Source organism: Stomoxys calcitrans, chromosome 3 (genome assembly GCF_963082655.1).
Source record: "Stomoxys calcitrans chromosome 3, idStoCalc2.1, whole genome shotgun sequence".
NCBI classification, from domain to species: Eukaryota; Metazoa; Arthropoda; class Insecta; order Diptera; family Muscidae; genus Stomoxys; species Stomoxys calcitrans.
Window position 1 is genome coordinate 152,828,553 of NC_081554.1, and position 23,823 is coordinate 152,852,375.

At 38.6% G+C, this 23,823-nt stretch overlaps 2 protein-coding genes across 2 annotated transcripts; one reads left to right on the forward strand and one right to left on the reverse strand.

Annotated features, from left to right (window-relative positions):
- The first annotated feature begins 418 nt into the window (after window positions 1-418).
- LOC131995759 (uncharacterized) lies at window positions 419-2,007 on the forward strand. The gene is made up of 2 exons (XM_059364752.1): window positions 419-1,706; window positions 1,783-2,007. The coding sequence occupies exons 1-2, from the start codon at window positions 518-520 to the stop codon at window positions 2,001-2,003; spliced, it is 1,410 nt and encodes a 469-aa protein (XP_059220735.1). The 5' UTR covers window positions 419-517; the 3' UTR covers window positions 2,004-2,007.
- A 4,562-nt stretch (window positions 2,008-6,569) lies between these two features.
- On the reverse strand, window positions 6,570-11,894 carry LOC131996189 (uncharacterized). Its single transcript, XM_059365651.1, has 2 exons — window positions 7,724-11,894; window positions 6,570-7,132 (listed from the first exon to the last, which is right to left on the reverse strand). Exons 1-2 carry the CDS (start codon window positions 11,892-11,894, stop codon window positions 6,570-6,572), a joined length of 4,734 nt encoding a protein of 1,577 aa, XP_059221634.1.
- Window positions 11,895-23,823: the final 11,929 nt, after the last annotated feature.

A 23,823-nucleotide genomic window follows, 5' to 3' on the forward strand; every position in this document is an offset into this window, starting at 1 on the left:
TCTAATATTATTGATATGCTAATTGACATTACATTGGCAAGTGCAGTGATAAGAGGTGTGTTTTTAAGTGATATCAAGATTTAATTTTATTAATTATGGAAAATGTAACAATTTCTTATTTAAATATTTGCGAAATATTAATTGATAACAACAGTGATATTGATGTTACTGTCGAAGTCATTGCAAATAGCAATGAAGGAATGACTGCTGAGGATGTTGAAGTCTTTACTGGATTTTTGAAAAAAAACTTTTTTACAAAGTTCAAAGATAGATGGCAAAAAGCAAGACGCATAAAAACCAGATTTCTTGATCTTAATGAAAATTGGCTGAAAAATGTCTACAAAGTGTGCAAATATACCGCAAACAATGAAGCACCAAGCTGTTCAAATATGGTTAAACGTGGACGTCCAGCAAAAGCCTTCGATGGTGTTGATATCGTCTGCCGCAAAAAAAAGTGAGTGTTTAGACAAATCCATTAAGGCGTTCACCCCGGAGAAGGCACTTGGGCTGATACTTGATGCTTCGTTGTCAAAGCATCAATATGAGGTTTTGCGCAGTTCAGCTAGAGAAATTGGATTCGACATTTACCCATCCTACCATCAGGTACTGGAAGCAAAAAAAAAAATGCTATCCTGCAAATGTTCAGGTGCAAGAAAGTTGTAGCAAAGTTTCTCTACAACAGTTATTAGATCATACAGTAACCAGGATTTTGATGACAAAAACCGAGAATGAGGTGACAGAACTCCCCAACGAACTGCAAATGTTCTCAAAATGGGGCTGTGACGGAAGTTCGGGACACAGTGAATACCATCAAAAATTCACAGATCCAAATGACTCCGATAAATATATGTTCTTAACGTCACTTGTTCCATTGACCCTCACAGAGCGTAATAATATGTCAACAATGTGCTGGAGAAATACAGAGCCATCATCAACTAGATTTTGCCGACCGTTAAAATTTGAATTTATACAAGAAACAGCTGAAGTTATAAATTCAGAGGTCAGTCGTGTTAATGACGAAATAAAAAATTTAAGAAATACTGTCGTTGAATTGCATAGCAGAAACTTCAATATTTCTCACACACTGAAATTAACAATGATTGATGGGAAAGTAGCTACTACGATTTCTGGAAGTTCATCTATGGCGGTTTGCTTCATATGTGGAGCAAAGCCCACAGAAATGAATAATTTAGATGCGGTGATTTTGAGGAAATGTTCGGAAGAAGCAGTTGCGTTTGGTATTTCTCCCTTGCATGCGAGAATCAAATTTATGGAGTGCATTCTGCACATTTCTTACCGTCTAAGTTTCAAAAAATGGAGAACAGATAGTTACACAAAAATTGAAATGTCGGCAAATAAAGCTGAAATTGGGAAGAGATTAAAGTTGACACTGGGCATAAATGTGGACGCGGTGAAGCAAGGTATGGGCACAACAAACGATGGCAATACGGCAAGAAGGTTTTTCGAAAATCCAGCCAAAACTGCAGACGTAATTGGAATAAAAGAAGAGTTAATACATAGATTTAAAATTATTTTGGCCGCAATAAATTGTAATGCAGCAGTCGACACTAGCAAATTTCATATATATTGCATGGATACTGCCAAGTTGTTTGTTGATCTCTATGGCTGGTACTACATGCCTGTAACTGTGCATAAGATTCTGGTGCATGGTAGCAAAATTATAGCAGAAGCTATTCTGCCAATAGGTATGTCTCTATTTAAAGGCCCTTATTCAATGATTTAATTTTCATTTTTTACATTTTAATTGATTGTTTGTATCAGGTATGCTGTCCGAAGAAGCTCAGGAAGCGAGGAATAAAGATTATAGAGCCTATAGATTACATCATTCGCGAAGAATTGGACGTGTAGCCACTAATGAAGATGTAATGCATAACCTTTTATTGTCTTCAGACCCATTTATAAATAGATTTCGCTCAAAGCTGCAAATCAAAAAATTGGAGTACGATAATGATGTTAAAAAATTATTAAAAGACTATGCTTAATTTATTTATTCATGTTTTTTCTATGGGAGGTGGCCGTAAAAGTGGGCGGATCAGGTATATATTTTCAGGAGCCCATTCTACAATTATAATAATTACTTTTTGTGAAAATTGAATTGATGCATTAAAAATTAAAAGTGGGCGGATATTTTTCAAATTTCACACAAATGATTCTGAGTGTTTAAAAATGCTATGTGCCAAAAAACAATGCCGTAGGTCAAAATTTAATTTTTACTTTGTATGGGAGGTGGGCGTAAAAGTGGGCGGATCATTTTGATTTTTCCATTTTTTCTTGATTCAAACAAAAAATGCCTATGTGCCAAGTTTCATTGTCCTTCGACAACTTCTTCTATTTTTAGCCGCTCGTTCAATGAACTTGAACCAATGTGCGGCGTGGCGCAGTGCGATACCTCTTTGGAGAGAAGTTTTACATGGCATAGTACCTCACAAATGTAGCCAGCATTAGGAGGGGAAAAACCACCGCTGACAATTTAATCTGATGGTCTCGCCAGCATTCAAACCCAAGTGTTCAGCGTCATAGGCGGACATGCTAACCTCTGCGCTACGGTGGCCTCAATAAAACGATTTCAATATTTGGCAATGTCAAATACAACGGGGTGATCTTGGATAGGTAATTTAATTAGAAGTGTCACATACTAAAAAGGCTCACCGATGTTGGGCACTATATAGACGGGCCATAGGCTCGAAATGGAGCCTGAATCCGAGGATAGTCCACTGGCTCTACAGGAGCGTGATTACACCAATACTTACTTACGCCTCAGTAGTTTGGTGGACTGCTATGGAGAAAAAGTGCTACATAAGGACCATACAACAGGTTCAGAGAACATGTTGTCTGGGCATAGGCGGAGCGATGAGGACCACAACCACTAGGACATTCAAGACTATTCTAGATATCCGAAACATTGACATACAGATTAAGTGTGAGGCAGCCACTGCGGCTAAGAGACTTAAGGCGATGGGAGAATGAATTGAGGATGTAAGCAGCTCATACCATTGAGGTATAATCGAGGCAACAATAAGAAATATGGAAAGAAGGGAAGAGTTTTCCGATCGGATACCTGAGATGAACCTTGAAGTCGATTGCGAGGCACTGCTGCCAGCGACACAGTTTTTGGATTGACGGAACCCTAGTATTGCCATCTGGAAAATCATGTTACACGGATGGATCAAAGCTAGAGGACAGAGTGGGTCTGGGGGTCTACATTGAAAACCCATGGACTGAGATCTGGTTAAGACTGCCTGACCATAATACGGTCCTGCGGAGATCCGGCCGATCACGGAATGCGTTAGGTGTTGTGGTACTAACGCGAGGACGTCGAGTGTGAACATCTTTACCGCCAGCAAAATTACCATAAGGGCAATAACAACCAGGAAGGTAAGTTCACGAACGGTCTTGCAGTGTAAGAAGGAGTTTAACGCCTTCTCTGAGGATGACACAATCCACGTCGTTTTGGTGCCGGGCCATAACGGAGATAGGGGGAATGAAAGGGCAAACGATTTGCCGATGAAGGCCAGAGAACTGCCTTCGATAAACTTGGTTAACACGAAGCCTTACGGATAGACGCAGTTCTGATTTAAGGGCGGAATGCGTGAGGTGGTGTGATACTAACGCAAGGACGTCGAGTGTATACATCTTTACGGACAGTAAAATTGCCTGGCAATAACAACCAGGACGGTAAAGTCAAGAACAGTCTTGCAGTGCAATAAGGAGATTTGCGCCTTCTCTGAAGATGACACAATCCACGTCGTTTGGGTGCCGGGCCATAGTGGAGATAGGGGGAATAAAAGGGCAGACGATTTGGCGGTGAAGACCAGAGAACTGCCGTCGATAAACTTTGTTAACACAAAGCCTTGCGGGTAGAAGCAGTTCCGATTTAAGGGCGTGTGGAACAGCAAAACAGTCGTAAGGACGGTGAAAATCCAATGGGATACTCTGTATCGTGAGAGGATAAGGCTGTTCTGAAAGAAAGTAAGAAGGAGTTCGAAAAAGCTTTTGTCATAATGGGACATATAGGACTAAGATCTCACTTATGTAAAATCGGTGCGGCAAGTGGTAGCATGTGTAGGGCATGTGGGGAAGATGATGCGACATAGGAACATTTCCTATGTAATTGCCTGGCTTTCGCGGCAAACAGACACCGGTAATTAGGTGGGGACACGATACACGACATGAACCAACTTAAAGGAGTGGTATGGAAAACAAGTAAGAATTTTGTAAGTAGCACGGAACTCCTCACTTAAAATTTAATTTTTATACCCTCCACCATAGAATGGGGGGTATACTAATTTCGTCATTCTGTTTTGTAACTACTCGAAATATTCGTCTGAGACCCCATAAAGTACATATATTCCTGGGTCTTGACTTCTTGAGCCTCTGGAGTGCGCAATTCTTATCCGATTAGAATGAACTTTTGTTACCAAGTGTTTTGTTATGACATCCAACAACTGCGTCAAGTATGGTTCAAATCGGTCCATAACCTGATATAGCTGCCATATAAACCGATCTGGGGTCTTGACTTCTTGAGCCTCTAGAGTGCGCAATTCTTATCCGATTAGAATGAAATTTTGCACCACGAGTTTTGTTTTGACATCCAACAACCGTGCCAAGTATGGTTCGAATCGGTCAATAACCTGATATAGCTGCCATATAAACCGATCTTGGGTCTTGACTTCTTGAGCCTCTAGAGGTCGCAATTATTATCCGATTTGCCTGAAATTTCGTACGACGGATCCTCTCATGACCATCAACATACGTGTTTATTATGGTCTGAATTGGTGTATAGTCCGATACAGCTCCCATATAAATCGATCTCTCTATTTTACTTCTTGAGCTGACATTTTACACAGGCCTCCAACATATAATTTAATTGTGGTCTAAACCGGATCATATCTTGATATCGCTCTAATAGCAGAGCAAATTTTTCTAGTATCATTTTTTGCCTAAGAAGAGATGCCGGGAAAAGAACTCGACAAATGCGCTCCATGGTGGAGGGTATATAAGATTCGGCCCGGCCGAACTTAGCACGGTCTTACTTGTTAGTTTTTAGAGCGCACAACAAGCCGATTACTGGCTTAGGTGTATGTCCATAGTGGCTGTTTGCGTGTAGGCTGAATGTACCTTGGTTGTCTTTAGAATTATGAACTGGAAAACATCAAACAAGACTTAAGACACCTTTCCTTTTGGACGAATGTTTCCTCAGAAAAAATAGATAGAAATTGGAGAAAGGAAGGTTTGGTTATGTATGGATAACCCCAGGTTGAAGATAAAAACTCTTACCGATGTGGTTCGTTTCGTTGGTAAATTCAAAGTGGGAGTTTATTTTAATAATGGCTTATCATCTAACATATGATTTTGTATGTTGGCTAACTTAACGAAAGCAAAAGAAGTTACCTGTCAACTTATAGTTAGTAAACTTAGAGGTAAGAAAGAAATAATTGGGCAAAATTGTAATAGATTATATCATTGGCATAAACATTCCGGGCCCCTTGATGGGTACCATCGAAATAAATTGAAAAAAGAACTTGTCTAATGTAATATGTTAAGATACAATTCAAGAATAATTCTGAAATTCTATTTTGAAATACAAATTGATAATAAAATCAAAAAAAATAAAAATATTATACTTAGCGTAAAAGATATTGTTTTAATCTTAAGGCGAGCAAATTCCAGAAACCAGCCATCCTAGAATTGAATTCTGAGCCATCGGTATCCCTTCATGATTCGGCATAACACCCCCAAGGATTATTTTGGGGTAGACATCTGAGCCCAAAACCATAGAAATTGGTGCGCTTTCATAAAATGCGGGGTCTGCAAGAATAAGATTTATAAATTTGTCCTTGAAAGTTGAAGGTAATGAATGTGATGGGGTTTTCATTGACATTCGATTGTCAACTCGAAAATTTGCTGAAAATCGAGCTTTAGGATCAGAGTTAGCTCGAATGGTTAGTTGGCACATTAAGGTATCTTCGACATGAATGGTTTTGATGCCAATTTTAGTGAGAGTAGATTTTATTACGCGGCTGACTGCACATCCTGTGTCAATTAGAGCTCGAACTTGGTATAGGCGTCGATCGTGTACTATCTTAACCAGAGCAGTGGGAAGTACGGTAATTGTTTGTGGTGGCAAAGCGCTTGAAGTCACAACGCGTACTGCTTCCGATTCCCGTTTTATTGACTCTTGATGCAGTAGAGTGTGATGTGATCGTCTGCAAATGTGGCATCCTGTATTTGAGAAACATCCAGACTGAGAGTGCTTATGGGCCAAGCAATTGATACAATACTTATATTTTTCCACAACTTGTTTTCTTTGATTGGCACCCATTGAGAGAAATTTCCTACAGATTCTTAGTGGATGAAATTTTTTGCAGATTCGACACTGAAAGGGTCGTTGTTTTTGACGGCTGACTCGGTTAGGAGTGCTAGAACGGTTTTGAACAATTCTAGGCATTCTGAAAATAAAGGTTTCTTAAAATATGGAAATATTGCCAAAGATAATGATATTGAAAAGGAATCGTATATGATATGGTAAGGAAAGGAGTCGGACGGAACTATTGGGTGGGAAGTAGAACGAGTTTTGTAATTGGACGAGTAATCACACCCTTTGATGTGTAAACGGAGGCTACTCTTACACGCTTATCTTTTCCTGGATGAACATGAGTAACTCGACCAATTCGCCATTCGTTTGGTGGAAGATTTTCGTCGCGGATAACGACAATGGAATCAATTTCTACGTTCTTTTCTGGATTTTTCCATTTGTTCCTCTTATGGAGCTCCTTTAAATACTCGGATTTCCAACGTTGGCAAAAATGTTGCTGAAGGACCTTGACACGTTGCCAACGATTAACCACAGACTCAGGATGAGTGTCGTAATTAGGCTCTGGAGGAGCCAAAATTGGTCCTCCTATGAGAAAATGTCCTGGTGTGAGCGGATTTAAGTCAGTGAAATCCTCTGACATTGTGGAAATAGGCCTCGAATTAAGACAAGCTTCTATTTTTGTCAGAAGAGTACAAAATTCTTCGAAGGTGTAGGTGAAACCGCCAGAAATTTTCTTCAAATGGGTCTTAAAACTTTTCACCCCGGCTTCCCATAGGCCACCCATATGGGGTGCGCCTGGGGGAATGAAATGCCACGAGAGGTTTTGGTGGATAAATTGGGACACAATATTGGATTTAGATGCTGCAACGAAGTCCCTAGCGATATCTCTTGAGGCACCAACGAAATTAGTTCCGTTGTCGGAATATATATTAAGAGGACAGCCACGCCTGGAGACAAATCGGTGAAAAGCTGCGAGGAACACTGGGGTGGATAAAGAGGACGTAGGTTCCAGGTGAATTGCTTTGGTCGCAAGACACACAAAAACGCAAACGTACCCTTTGGAAATTTTGGAACCACGACCTGAAAAGCTCTTAACGTCGAACGGACCTGCAAAGTCAACGCCTGTGTTATGGAATGGGCGCTTTAAGGTTGTTCGTGTTGGGGGAAGAGCTGCCATGAGCTGTGTTTGAATTTTCTTCTTATGTAAAACACACACCTTACACTGGTGGATTATAGTTTTGATGAGGTTTTTTAATTTAGGAATCCAAAATTGCATTCGAATGAGGTTAAGTACTTGCTGGTTACCACCATGAATGCTAAGAATATGAGTGAATTGGACTAAAAGGCGACTAAGATGGCAGTTATAGGGGAGAATTATTGGATAACGTTCATCGTAGCTAAGGGATGGCGAATACGCGAGTCGACCAAACGCGCGAATAACTCCATTCTCATCCAGAAATGGATTTAAGTTAAGAATGTTAGAAGACTTTGGGACAGCTTTCTTTAGTCGTAAAGCTTCAACCACCTCTGGAAATCCTTCCGCTTGAGCTAGAACTATTAATCTATTTCTAACTGCCTTTACTTCTGTAACCTTTAACTCGACAGAATCGAATGTGACTGAATCGCGGTGCTTTGGATGAGTCTTGTGAAAGAATCGGAATATATAACAAATGACTCGAATAGCCCGATGAAAAGAAGAAAAGCGACCTATAATTTCGTGATTATCGGAGTTGGTAGCAAGATGTACTCGTAGGGCTTTCTGTTCCAATTCAGTATCGTCTATGATATCGTCTGATATAGGCCAACTGTTTCGAGATTCGGACAGCCACTTAGGTCCGCACCACCAGAGATTATTTTCAATTAAATCTTTGGGATAAACTCCGCGGCTAGCTAAGTCCGCTGGATTGAATAGGGTATCAACATGGAACCAATTGTCAATTCCTACCTTGCTGCTTATGGTGGATACGCGGTTTGCAACAAAAGTTTTCCAGTTGCATGCGGGCTTTCGCAGCCAAGCCAAAACAATAGTTGAATCAGTCCATTTGAATATTTCATAACTTGGAAGATTCATTGAAGGAATTACTGACTCGACAACTTCTGCGAGCAAGGTAGCCCCAAGGAGTTCAAGTTTAGGAATGGAAAGGCATTTGACTGGTGCTACCCTGGATTTGGATGTTAGCAAATTTACAGAAACATGTCTGCTTTCATCCTCCACACGGGAGTAAATGACTGCTGCATATGCATTTTCCGATGCATCGCAAAATGCGTGAAATTGGATACGAAATGAGGGTGCGTAGGAAATCCAACGTGGGATTTGGATTGAGTTGATAGTTGAGAAGTCATCTAGAAGATTTTTCCAATCTTGGAAACATTTGGAAGTAATTTTCTCATCCCAATCAACCTTGGATAACCACACATGTCGCATAAGAATTTTCGCTAGGACGACTATGGGTGCTAGCCATCCAGCTGGATCGAAAATCTTAGATATTTCGGAAAGCACCTCTCTTTTCGTGTAACTCTCCTTACATGGCGTTGCCTGAATTACGAATAAGAACTTATCTAACATGGCATTCCACCGCACACCTAAAGTCTTGGTTAGGCTGCTGTCATCGAAAAGAAGGAAATCTTCCTTCAAGATGTGCTCTTTGGGTAAGGACTGGAGAATCTCCTTAGAATTGGATGCCCATTTTCTAAGTGGAAAACATGCGGAATTAAGGGCTGAGATCAATTGATCTTTAGCCTTTAAAGCCAATTGGAGATCGTGGCACCCAGTTAAAACATCGTCCACGTACATGTCGTCTCGAATAATGTGGCTTGCCAAAGGATAAAAACTGCTGCAGTCTTCTGCGAGCTGCATTAGAGTTCTAATAGCCAAATATGGAGCTGCATTTACACCAAAGGTTACGGTTTGCAGTTCGAAATCTTGAATCTGTTCCTTTGGCTTTGTTCGAAACAGAATTCTCTGGAAACAAGAATGATCTTTATTAATCCTTATTTGCCGATACATCTTTTCGATGTCGGCACTGAAAACATAGCGATAGAGACGCCAGCGCAAAAGAAGAAGAGTCAAGTCATTCTGAAGTACTGGGCCTGGATAGAGAATGTCATTAAGTGATGTTCCCGAGGATGTTGGACATGAGGCATTGAAGACCACTCTGACTTTGGTAGTGGTTCTATCGGGTTTTATCACCGCATGGTGGGGGAGGTAATAGTGCCTTGGAAACTCTTCCTCAACAGGAATAGGAACCTTGGCCATATGGCCTAGGTCTAAATATTCCTGGATGACAGAATCATATTCGTCTTTTAACGACATGTTTTTGGATAGTCGAGACTCATTTCTCAAGAATTGAGCATTAGCTATGGACCTGGATCGTCCTATCTGTGGAGAGTTATATGAAAAGGATTCCTTGAACGGCAGAGACACTATATATCTCCCATCAGAGTCACGTTTGGTTGTTTCCGAATATAATTTCTCGCAAAATGAATCGGATTCGGAGAGTAGAGGCTTTTGCGGAACTTCCTCCACCTCCCAAAAACGCTTTAGCTGTTTTTCTAAATTCGTTTCTGAAAAGTAGGAAACTATAGTAGAATAGGATGATACTTTAGGATTATTCCGGATAGGTCCTGTAATTATCCATCCGAATATTGTCTCTTGAGCGACAAGAGAGCCGCAAATGTTTCGACGAACATTGTCCAAAAGAATATTATTGAATATGTCCGCGCCAATAAGCAGATCGATTCGGCTACTTTCAAGAAACTTTGGATCAGCAAGCCGAATGTTCGGAAATTCTACAAGAACCGAAGGATTAATGGAACTTGTTGGAAGATCTCCTGAAAGTTGCGGCACGACCAAAGCTGTTACATTGACATGCAAGTCGGAGTCAAAACGAGGGCTTATAGAAAATGTTGCCATTTTTCTGGATTTTGCTGACGTGACACCATTGAGACCCGCAATGTCGGCCTCGATTGGTTGGAAAGGCAGTTTGAGGATATTGAAGACACGTTCAGATATGAACGTTCCTTGTGAACCTGAGTCTATCAGGGCTCTCACGAAATATTTCAGTCCGAGATGACTGATTTCAACCAGCGCAGTGCCGAGAAGAACATTTTGAGAATGTGCAGCGAAACATGATTGGATGTTACTTGCAGAGGACGAAAAAGGCGGGAAAGATACCTGTTCGAGGCTTGCGTGATGAACGGAAGATTGGGGGATTGTGGACTGTATCTGTTGGAGTTCAGAATTTTGAATTTGGGAGTGACTTGAGGCAGGATTCGTATCGTGAACAGGCTTAACGTCACGATGCAGGAGAGTATTATGCCTCTTTCCACACGAGTAGCAGTTGTGAGGACTTTTGCAGTCCTTTACGCTATGGGCTTTTGCGAAACAATTGAGACATAAATTCAATCTTCGGATACAAGATTGTCTATCATCTATTTTCATGTTAAGAAACTTAGGGCATTTGCGGATTGTATGAGGCTCATTTGCACATAAATTGCATGGTGGATTTGAAGTGGGGGGAGAAACCTTCGCATGGTTGCTATTAATTTTCTTATTCAAGGGCGTTGCCTGTTTCTTACAGCTTGAATTCGTCTTATCTGCATTGAAGGGACCGTTTATTTCACAAATTGTCTCCAACGTCTGGTATCTGCTTGACAAAAACGAATCTAAATCTGTCCATTTTGAAATATCTTTCTTGTTTTTAATGGATTGCTCCCACAGAGAAAGAGTAACACGAGGAAGTTTCGTAGAGCAGACAAAAACAAAAATTGCGTCCCAGCTTGAGACGTCAATATCATATAATTTCAAGGACGAAATGCAGGAGTTGATGTCGCGTTGAAGGCATTTAATATCTTCACTTGACTCCGTAGTAATCGTGGACAAATTAAATAGAATTCGAAGCTGACTATGGACTAACATTCTTTTGTTTTCGAATCTATCTTTAAGATTCGACCATGCGATGTCAAAGCCGTTGTTTGTCAGGGGACATTTTTTGACAATGTCATGTGCCTCTCCCTCTGTCTTCTTCCTCAAATGAAACAATTTTTGAACCTTGGAAAGACTGGAGTTATTCACGTATATGGCAGAGAACATGTCTCGAAACGAAGGCCAGGATTGGTAATCTCCACGGAAAGATTCCGTATCGCAAGCTGGAAGGTGAAAATTAGAAGGCTGGACGGATGCTTGCTGAGTGGGAGTTACATTTGTTCGTCTATGAATATGGGCACTAAGTTTTGAAACAATTCTGACGTAGGTTTCATAAGAAGCGTGAAATCTTGCATTTATGCTGTCTAGGTCAGAGCCTTCGCTATCAGAATCTGATTCAGGGGAGTTATTCCCATCATCATTGGCTTCTCCGGATGGCTTTTTGCTCTGACTGTCGAAATGATCTATACATTTGTCATAAAGGCTTTTGACAGTTGCCCAAATTGATTTAAGCTCATCGCGGTGTATCTCTAGAGCGAAAATAGATGATTCGGAAATATTTGCCTCAGTTAATCCCTGTTCGAAATTAACTAGCTTATCATTAGCCCGGATGAATCGTTCTAAGGAGCTCATGATGAATGTTGGAATTTAAGAGAATTAAATCCATAGGTCACTGGTTCAAATCCGGTTCGAAGGACCATAAAATGTTTGCGTGTAGGCTGAATGTACCTTGGTTGTCTTTTTAAAATTTTTTCAAAAAAAATAGTTTTAATGTGGAAATTTAATCATCTATTTTACTTTTATTTATTTATTCACTTTCTCCAGTTTGTATACACTTGCAATTTGCAGATTAAAAATTTTCATTACAAAGAAAAAATATTGTAAATCATGCGGGATTTTAATTTCGGAATTGTATTAAATTAAATGGAAAAGGGTCCACCCTAATATATCGCAGTCATGCGAACTTTCAATGCGCAGACCAATTCAACTTTCTATAATAGACCTTATGAGCCCAAATTCACTTCGCTCAAAGGTTTTAAATTGTTGTATTATATTTTATTAAACGCTGTACGTAGATCTTCATGGAAATATATGGATTTGTTTATGTAGCAAAAATTCTTTCATCTATATTTCTATTTACATTTGTCAATAATGTTATCGATTTTTACACAATCGAAGGGAACTACGAAATAAAAACGATTACTTATTTTGCGTGGGATCTGATGAATCCGATGAGTTGAAATATTTTTTATATGAGAGGGAATGAGAAAAACAAATCGAAGTGTATGGACAATATCACTCGTTCCCTTTTCTAGTGTTTCATTCCATCGAATGTGTTATACAAATTTGGCACTTAGAAAATGGGGGATAGAGATAAGCAATTGGAGAGAGCACGGATAAAAAGAAGTATGGATAATTGGAATGGAGGAATAAATGAGGAGAATTGTAGCATATATATGTAAATATGTATGTACGTACCAATTAAGTTACAGGTTTATATGAAGTAACGGAAAATATGATGTGGGAGCTTGGATTGAATATCAGCTTCTCTATTTGTTGTATATCCACATTTTTTTGTTTTACATATGTACACTCATTCACGTGGATATAAGTATTTATGTATATTCGTATGTAAATTGATTTTTTAGGTTAGGATTTATAACCCAATTTTATGCAATAAAACACAAGGCTTTTTTTTTTTTTTTGGTATGTTTCAAAAAACTTTTTTAAACACTTATGGAGTAGGAGGTTTAATTTTCTTTGCGGAATTTTAACGTTAATTTCACCAAAATTAACTGGAAAAAATAACTTTTAGCACCGCCTTTTTTTCAATTTATTGGGAACATTTATACATATTTATAAATGAATCAAATATATGAACATGTCGAACACTTGTCACTTATGGATTTTTTTTTTTTTTTTGCAATTTTTCACGTTTTTCTCAAATTCGGACGATCGGACTAACTTTAATGAATTTCTTTAAAACTTAACTTTACTAACTTTTCAGTTACTCAGTTTTGTTTAAAACGAAGAACATTGGTATATAAAACAATTTCTTCTTTTTCAATAATTTGCTTGTGCAGCTGATAACTATGATTTTAATGCGGACTGACACTTGTTACAATACACAGCGAAACTATAGGAATCCGATTGAGTTTTTGTGCTCTCTTTTATCTGCCTGTCAACTCTAAACTAGTTTCCCAATCGAAACGTACATAACATAAATAAGAATTGGAAGTTATTTCAAACCTGGGACAATCTGGAATGTGGGAGATATTCCTTAGCGATGGACGTAAGAAGTGATGATGTCTTTAGGAATCAGACTTATGCAACCCGGTACCAATGCGTATAGAAATCCGGTTCGAAGGACCATAAAATGTTTGCGTGTAGGCTGAATGTACCTTGGTTGTCTTTAGAATTATGAACTGGAAAACATCAAACAAGACTTAAGACACCTTTCCTTTTGGACGAATGTTTCCTCAGAAAAAATAGATAGAAATTGGAGAAAGGAAGGTTTGGTTATGTATGGATAACCCCAGGTTGAAGATAAAAACTCTTACCGATGTGGTTCGTTTCGTTGGTAAATTCAAAGTGGGAGTTTATTTTAATAATGGCTTATCATCTAACATATGATTTTGTATGTTGGCTAACTTAACGAAAGCAAAAGAAGTTACCTGTCAACTTATAGTTAGTAAACTTAGAGGTAAGAAAGAAATAATTGGGCAAAATTGTAATAGATTATATCATTGGCATAAACAGTGGCATAGGGACAGATTAATATCTGCACCCTCTTTTTAATATAACCTACGGATTCTTTTAGCTGTTGGGCCCATGTTTTTGTTAATGTTGTCAAAGTACATTGAACTTTCACCTTTACTACAATTACTTCTTCCCTCAAAGATGTCTTGGGAATTTGATACTCTTAAAGTTATTAAAAAATGTTCTTGGAAATGTAAAACATACAAGTACTGCAACTTTGTTTGCATAGTAATATGAAGAAATATTGTACTTTGTAGAAAATTTCTGTTTCTTGTTGTTAAATGAATTTTTCATCGGAAAATATAATTTGATATATACTATACGTTTAATTCAATAAACATATTTTAAATATGATACATGCAAAATTAAATTAGTGGAATATGTACATTTCTTCCCTAGATTACAACCGAACTTATCACTATACCTGCTAGAGCCTATTGGAACTATAATATCCTTGGTAGTAAGAGGACCATAGAGATCTATGTCATTATTGGTCTATTCCAAGCATCTTTTTTAAGAGTGAGAATGCTTACCCATCACTTATTGTTATCCCTTACAAATCTCACAGAACTCGATGTGAGTTTGAAATAATGCGGGTCATTGTCATAGTTAAACTTTAATTATGATTTTGTTAATGTCTCTTCAGTTCCCTTGTTACAGCATTCTTGCTGTTGTTAATTCCCAACTAGAGAACATGTGCGTTCTTACTCAAATTTGTCAGGACTTAAGGACAAAAGGGACACAACCTTACATAGCAAAACTCCTCTTCGTCCATTCAAACATAATAGGGATTTTGTTAATATTCATATTCATTAAACGAATGATTCTCTTGGTAAGTGTTTTATACACTTTCATATTATGAATATATATTAAAAAAAATCTCCAATGCATACGTATGGGTATACTAACACTTGAACAATAAGTTTGTTGGTGTATGTGAAAATGTTTGAGAATGTATGTTTGTTTTAAGTAGAACACATTCAATCGACTGTATCTCATTCATATTTGACGAGTAGGTTTGTGCAGTATTGCCATGTATCAAGAAAATTTTATATATTTAAAATCAAGTAAGGTAAGGTGGACGCTATATCTACCTAAAGAATTGAAATGAGACTATCAGCTGATTAATTTATTAACAACTACTTGGACGGGGCCCGCTCCGCTGCGCCTTCTCTCACTCTCTTATTTTATCTGGGTGGACCCTCCCCCTTACCCCAAAAGTACTACCCAAAAATAAAAGTGGATCGATCGGCACAATATGGGATTCAAATGAAAGTTTGAATACCTTTCATTTGAATCCCATATTGAAGAAGAAAAGAGTACGAATTTGATAATAAAAATTGGGTCCAAGAACCTGGGGGGCCGCCCAGTCCTAAAACACCTAAAAATAGGTTTATTTGGCGATCATGACAAAATGGGACTCAAATGAAAGGTATTCGGAAGTAGATTATGAATATGGTCAGGAAGTATTAATGGGCTTTATAACTTGTTGATAACGGAAGGGGGCAGACCCTCCACCGTTACCCTAAAAACACCACCCAAAATCAAAAGTGGACCGATAAGGACAATGGGTATCAAATGAAAAGTATGCGGGAGTAGACAACGAATCTGGCATATCCAATTCCCAAAACACCGCTAAATCGGAAATATTTACTGTTCATGGCAATATGGGACTAAAATGAAAGGTATTTGCGAGTAGAATCTGATATCCAAATGTGGGATCAAGTAATTGGGGTCCACCCCTTCCCCAAAACACCCCCCCAGACAGGACTAATCTACTGACCATGACAATATGGGGCTTACATAAAAGGTATTTAAGTGTAAAATACGAAACTGATATCCAAATGTAGGGCCAAGTGTTTGGGGGGTCGCCCCTCCCACAAACACCCGCAAAGAGGACAAATTTACGAGCATAGCAATATGGGGCTCAAATGAAAGGGGTTTGGGAGCAAAGCACGAATTTGATATCAATATTCGGAAAAAAATTTCCATGGAGCCACCCCACCCCTATAACACCACCCATATAGGACGCATTTGCTGACCATTCCAATATGGGGCTGTAATAAAAGGTATTTTAGAGAAGAACACGAATCTGATATATATTTTCAAGGCCTAGTCACTGAACGGTCGCTCCAACCCCCAAAACTCCCCCAAACCGGTTATGTTTGCCTACTATAGAAATATGGGGCTGAAATGAAAGGTAGTCGGGAGTAGACCACGAGTCTGATATCAATATTCCTAGAGGACGTTCCACCCCCATAACAACCCTCAAATAAAACGTATTTGCTCGCCATGACAATTTGGGTTATAGAGGGAGTGGATCTCAAAATAGATAGTTTTAAGGGCCCATACCCCAAACCGGACATATTTGCAGACTTTTCTAAAAAAGGGGTTTAAATGGAAGGTATTTAAAATTGGAAAACTAATTTGATACCCAATTTTGAGTCCAATATGGGTTTCAAATAAATGATATTTGAGAGTAGAGCACGATCCTGATATATTTTAAAGGGTAATTGTTTGGGAGACCACCCCACTCCCCAAAACACCCCTAAATCGGACAATTTTACCGACCACGTCAATGTGGAGCTCGAACCCTAAATTTGAAATTCTGACACTATCGGGCTGAAACAAAGACTTTTAAGAATTAACACCTAAAGGTTAATGACCCTAAACCTTCCGAGCGAATTCATAGACTAATAAAGATCATGTGGGAATCAGACAAAGGCATTTATACTTATAAACAAGTAAGAGCGTGTTAAATTCGGCTGGGCCGAATCTTGAATAATTGAATAAGAACTGTTATGCTATTGGAGCTATATCAAATAATAGCCCGATTCGGACCATAAATGAATGCTGAACATTGTAGAAGTCATTGTGTTGAAGGTCATGAGAGAAGCCGTTGTCAAGAAGTCAAGACCCCAGATCGGTTTATATGACAGCTATACCAGATTATGAACTAATTTGAATCATATTTAACATAGTTGTTGGAAGTGATACCAAGACACTACGCGCAAAATTTCAGACAAATCGGACAAGAATTGAGCCCTCTAGAGGCTCCAGAAGTCAAGATCCAAGATCTGTTATGTGGCAGCTATATCAAAACATGGACCGATTTGGCCCATTTACAATCCCAACCGACCTACACTAATAAAAAGTATTTGTGCAAAATTTCAAGCGGCTAGCTTAACTCCTTCGAAAGTTACGGTGCATTCGATTGACAGACGGACGGACTGACTGACAGACAGACGGACGGACATGACTAGATCGACTTAAAATGACAATTAAGAATAAATATACTTTATGGGGTCTCAGATGCATATTTCGAGGTGTTACAAACAGAATGGCGAAATTAGTTTACCCGCCATCCTATAGTGGAGGGTATAAAAATATTATTTCATCCTAAATTATCCATCTTGTGGCAACACTGATTGCAGTTGTTTTCCAACTTTCCAACCATCTAAAACATGATGGTTTGTGTGCGTCGTTCCTTATGTGAGTTTGCTACAAAGGATATCAAATTTCAAACTGGAATACGTGTGTTTGTTAGAATGGGAGTTAATGTCACAAAGGGCCATATGATACAATGAAATGACTGACAGCGTGCTAGTGTGTGTTTGTGTATGGATTTGTCTAATGACAAAGAAAATAGGGTGGAAATTTAATAAACAAAAATGTGATTACATTAATAAACAGAGTATTAACTTAAAGACTTTTGTGCTATGATAAGCAAAAATATTTGCCACAAACGCAAATGGCAGCTGCCACTGGTACTGCTACAGCTACCGTTGCCACTGCTGTCACAGCTTCGGCTGAATTCAAGCCATGTGTACAGCGACAAGTCAAAGTACACATCCATACACTGGAGAGAAATAATGAAAAATATCGGCTATTATAAAGAATTAAATTAATTTTGGGATTATTTTGCACATAAACACAACAACACCATGGAGCTCTCTTGCACGCATTGCTTCAGGTCTCAACAGCAACAAATATTTATACATACTTTAAGGAAATCCATAAAAATTATTACAAACACATTGAATTTGGGGAATAGAGTAACAAACTTATCTCATAGAAACAAACTTGTGAACAATCTCTCCCCATCCAAAGATGTCGTTTTTTGGGAAGTGCCAACCAAAAAGCTTCTAAAAACGAATGGACATTTACTTCCAAATGAAAATGTCCCAAGGTGGAAAAGTTTTCCAAAGTAAAATTAAAAATTCAATTAAATATTTTATGTCGGTGACATATGTATACAAAAGTGAATTTGTAATTTTTTTTCTCCTTACCCAAGAACCCTGAACGGGAGAATAAGATGTTGGAAATGTAAGAAAGAAAATGACTTTTGTTTCCATTATTTTTGGAATTCCCTTGAAACTCGTTATGTATGTCAAAGTCAAACATAAACATTTCCTGATGTCTTACTTTTACCGTGGCATTAGGGATGCTTGAGAAATGATACCGAATGCCCCCACCTCTAGATAACTTCTATGGAGGATGAGTCAGCTCAATTATTCATGTGTCATTTCCAACTATTTTTCAATTGAGGAAGGAGTAATGACTCTTATGCTTGTGATTTCACAAATTTTTATAGCCCTTCAACTTGAAAATTGTTGAATTGGCTTAGAACAAAATTTCTTATTCATTATAACGAAAAACAAATTTGGATAGCCTACTCAAAGGCTAACATATTCATATACTACACCAAAATGGATGTAAGTCCAAAGTAGAGTAAAATCCGAAGCGGGAAAATGTTACTACTGAAAACCTTGGAAACCATTTGAAACAGCGGCCTGGTCATATGATTCATTATTATACCCTCCACCATAGGATGAGGGTATACTAATTTCGTCAATCTGTTTGTAACTACTCGAAATATTCGTCTGAGACCCCATAAAGTATATATTAGGTTGCCCAAAAAGTAATTGCGGATTTTTTTATTAAAAATGCATTTACGTTCTTTTAAAAATCCGCAATTACTTTTTGGGCAACCTAATATATTCTTGATCGTCGTGACATTTTATATCGATCTAGCTATGTCAGTCCGTCGGTCGAAAGCTCGCTAATTTTCGAAGGAGTAAATCTAGCCTCTTGAAATTTTGCAAAAACACTTCTTATTAGTGTAGGTCGGTTGAAATTGTAAATGGGCCATATCGGTCCATGTTTTGATATAGCTGTCATATAAACCGATCTTGGGTTTTGACTTCTTGAGCCTCTAGAGCGCCCAATTCTTGTCCGATTGGAATAAAATTTTGCACGACGTGTTTTGTTATGGTATCCAACAACTGTGCCAAGTATCGTTCAAATCGGTCACTAACCTGATATAGCTGCCATATAAACCGATCTTGGGTATTGACTTCTTGAGCATCTAGAGGGCGCAATTCGTATCCGATTGGAATGGAATTTTGCACGACGTATTCTGCTATGACAACTGTGCTAAATTAGGTTCAAATCGGTCAATAACCTGATATAGCTGCCATATAAACCGATCTGGGATTTTGACTTCTTGTGCCACTGGAGGCATCATTCGTCAATTTGGCCTAGATCGGTTCAGATTTGGATATAGCTGGCATATGGACCGATCCGGCGATTTATGGTCTTAGGCCCATAACAGCCACATTTATTATCCGATTTAGCTGAAATTTAGGACAGAGAGTTGTGTTAGGCCCTTCGACATCTTTCCTCAAATTGGCCCAGATCGGTCCAGATTTGGATATTGCTGCCATATATTGTAGACCGATCTCTTGATTTTAGGTTCTGGGTCCATGAAAAGCTCATTTATTGTCCGGTCCCTCCAAAATTTGGGACAGTGAGTAACGTTAAGCCTCTCGACCTAATTGTGCAATATGGCACAGATCGGTCCAGATTTGGATATAGCTGCCAAATAGACCGATCTCTCGATTTAAGGTTTTGGGCCCATAAAAGGCGCATGTCCGATGTCGCCGAAATTTGGGACAGTGAATTGTGTTAGGCCCTTCGACACTCTTCTTCAATTTGGCTCAGATCGGTCTAGATTTGAATATAGCTGTCATTTAGACCGATCTCTCGATTTAAGGTTTTGGGCCATTAAAAGCGCATTTATTGTACGATTTCGCCGAAATTTGGGACAATGAGTTGTGTTAGGCCCTTCGACAGTCATATAGACCAATATCACGATTTTATGTCTTGGCCCCATAAAAGGCGGATTTATAACCCGATTTCACTGAAATTTGACACAGTGACATGTGTTAGGCTTTTCGACATCCGTATCGTATATGGTTCAGATCGGTTTATTTTTAGAAATAGCTACTAAAAAGCTGCTATGGGGCATAAGGTATGCATTTTCACCGGATTTTGATGAAAGGTGGTTTACATATATTTACGAGGTGGTGGGTATGCATAGTTCGGCCCGGCCGAACTTCACGCCTTTTTACTTGTTAAAATATTCAGAATATCAGTTCAATCACGCAATAGTCTTCAAAAATTAAGATATTGCGCTAAAACACAGTTACCATAGGCTGGTTAAGTTCGAAGATATTCCGATTTAAGGTATAAGGGCCATAGAAGCCGCATTTAGCGTCCGATTTCGTTGACATTCTGCACAGTAAGTTGTCTTGAGGCCTTCAATGTCCGTTTTGAATATGGTCAAGATCGGACAATATCTTGTTAGAGCCCCCATATAGACCGATCTCCCGACTTAAGGTCTAAGGTCCATAAAGGATGCATTTGTTACCTCATTTTGATGAAATTTGGCACTGTGGTCTGCGTAAGACCCTTCGGTCTTGCGGATTATGGCTCAAATCAGACCATATTTGTCAATAGCTTTCTTAGATACTGATCTACCGATGTATCGTCTTTCACCTATAAATTGTGTTTTTGTTACGCGATTTTTATGACATTTTTTACAGTGTTTTCCTCCTCCATCCTTCCAGAATATGGTGTGGATTGGATAATATTTGGATATAGCTGCCATAAATGCCAATTCTCTACTGTATAGATCAATCGGCTGCATTTCTTGCATTTGATATAAAAATTACCTTCGCTTCTTTAAAGCTATCACTATAGCTGAAGTAGCCTTACCTTTTATGAAACCCCATTTTCTAAAATTGTTGTTGTAATAAATTTCCATGAATTTTTATCTTGAAAAACAAATTCCGAAAGTTCTTATTTGATGATGGTTAGGTTAGGTAAGAGTGGCAGTCCTTTACAGACTCACTTTGACAATTTTAAGTCCATGGTGATACCACAGTAGCGACAGACCAAGGCTTTTGGTGGGAATCGAACCCACGACCAATGCACTAGTAATCCAAGCACGCTATCAACTCGGCTACCGAAGCGCCGAATGATGATAATTGGCTTTAAAATTTATATTCCAAAAAATTTTTCTTCAAAGCCCCAAATTTAAAAAAAAAGACATGCAAGAAACTTCATGTTGGGAAAAATTCAGCACAGCCCGGCTTGGATTCGAACCAGGGCACACGGAGCAAAGGCTAGAGCTGTTGTCGATGTCTAACGTTCGAAGCAATCAACACAACTTCCATCAGATCCACCGAATCATGTGTATACCATGGAAGTAGTTTAACTGTTGCAAACAAAAAATCTGTCACTACACGAACCCATGTATTGGGAAAAGCACAGCTAACAGACAGGGTTGTCGAGCGTGGTTAATGTGGTATTTGTATCCTCTATCATACAAATACCACATTAACCAAGCAGTAAATGCGATATAAATACAACATAACAACGTACGGCCCTTGAAGCCATCACACCTAATATGGTTGAAATGTCTTCTAACCAAAGACGAAACGCGTTCCATAGTGATTGGTGTGTGTTGCGATCTCTGGCTGTTCTTTTCCATTTGTAATGAAAATCTCCGATCATTAAGCTTGTCTCGAAAGACAAGCAAACGAAAATACCAAAACGTTTTACAAATTTTCTTCAAATATTTTACTTGAATGAAAATCTATTCTATGACCTTCTTTTCAATAGAAATGACATTTAGAATAAATTTTGGTCAACAACTTTGCATAGCCAAATCCAGTACGAAAATAAACTAACAATTTTGGTCAATCTGTTTTGTAAAGTGTATTAAACTATCAACTCCCTTCAAATTAACACAGTGTTTTCTTGTTACATTTGCAGCCTTCGCAACTAACTTTCAACTGAAGTTGAAGAAAACATTTTTTTTTTTATTTGGGCTCTACTGGAAAATCTCAGTTGAGCAGAAACAGAAAGTTCAGCCCGGTCGAATCTTATATACCCTCCACGCATTTGTCGAGTTCTATCTCTTTTTAGGCAAACAAAGAATATTGAATAAGAACTGTTATGCTATTGGAGCTATATCAAGTTAAAATCCGATTCGGACGATAAATGAATGCTGAACATTGTAGAAGTCATTGTGTAATATTTCAGTTTATTCGGGTAAGAATTGCGCCTTGTAGGGGCTCAAGAAGTAAAATAGGGAGATAGGTTTATATGGGAGCTGTATCAGGATACAGACCGAGTCGGACCATATTTAACATGAATGTTAAAAGTCATGGGAGAGCCGTTGTACAAAATTTCTGCCAAATCGGATGAGAATTGGGCCCTCTAGAGGCTCAAGAAGTCAAGATCCCAGATCGGTTTATATGGCAGCTATATCAGGTTGTGTTCCGATTTGCGCCATACTTAGCACGGTTATTGGAAGACATAACGAAACAAACTCATGCAAAATTTCAGCCAAATCGAATGAGAATTGCGCGCTCTAGAGGCTTAAGTCAAGATCCCAGATCGGCTTATATGACAGCTGTACCAGATTATGATCCGATTTGAATCATACTTAACACAGTTGTTGGAAGTGATACCAAAACACTAGGTGCAAAATTTCAGTCAAATCGGATAATAATTGCGCCCTTTAGAAGCTCAAGAAGTCAAAACCCAAGATCGGTTTATATTGCAGCTATATCAAAAAAAGGGCCGATTTGAAGCATAGTAAGCGCAGTTATTGAAAGTGATACCAAAACACCACGTGCAAAATTTCAGTCAAATCGGGTAAAAATTGCGCCCTCTAGAGGCTCAAGAAGTCGAGACCCAAGATCGGTTTATATGGCAGTTATTTCAAAACATGAACCGATTTGGCCCATTAACACTCCCAACCAACCTACACTAATAAAAAGTATTCGTGCAAATTTTCAAGCGTGTAGCTTTACTCCTTCGAAAGTTAGCGTGCTTTCGACAGACTGACGGACGGACAGAAGGACGGACATGGCTATATCGACTTAAAATGCCATGACGATCAAGAATATATATACTTTATGGGGTCTCAGACGCATATTTCGAGGTGTTACAAACAGAGTGACGATATTAGTATACCCCCATCATATGGTGCAGGGTATAATGAAATGAAAATCAAAGCAACGGAGAGCAACAAAACTTTTTACCAAAAGATTTATTTAAGGCAGAAGTTTTCCACCATGAGGTCTTATTTGGGTCCCTTTCTCCCTTACAAAAGGCCCAAAATGCGAAATGTAAAAAAACGAACAGTTGTGTCGCTTGTACCAAAAAAGCGGAGGGGAGGAGAGAGAAAGAGAGAATAAATGTTAAAAAAAGTTATTTTTCAGTTACTGTTGGAATTTTTTTCCCACTATTTCATGATGTACGAATTGTTGGCGAATAAAATTTTTATTAAAATGAAACTCAAAGTTTATTTTCGCAGCAACAATATTTTGTTAAAGTTTCGGAGTATTTTCTTTAACCTTTTTTTTTGGTGCTACCATTTTTCTTGTAAAGAATGAAATAAGTCTAAAAGAGAGAAAAGTGTGCAGGGGTACGTACCCCTTTATGC

Bases quoted from the DNA above. Each gene is read 5' to 3' on its own strand.
- LOC131996189 (XM_059365651.1), bottom strand. From the start codon at position 11,894: ATGAGCTCCTTAGAACGATTCATCCGGGCTAATGATAAGCTAGTTAAT. The intron at 7,133-7,723 runs GTTATCCAATAA...TCATTCCCCCAG, and splicing joins ATCCCTTAGCTACGATGAAC to GCGCACCCCATATGGGTGGC.
- LOC131995759 (XM_059364752.1), top strand. From the start codon at position 518: ATGCTTCGTTGTCAAAGCATCAATATGAGGTTTTGCGCAGTTCAGCTA. The intron at 1,707-1,782 runs GTATGTCTCTAT...TGTTTGTATCAG, and splicing joins AGAAGCTATTCTGCCAATAG to GTATGCTGTCCGAAGAAGCT.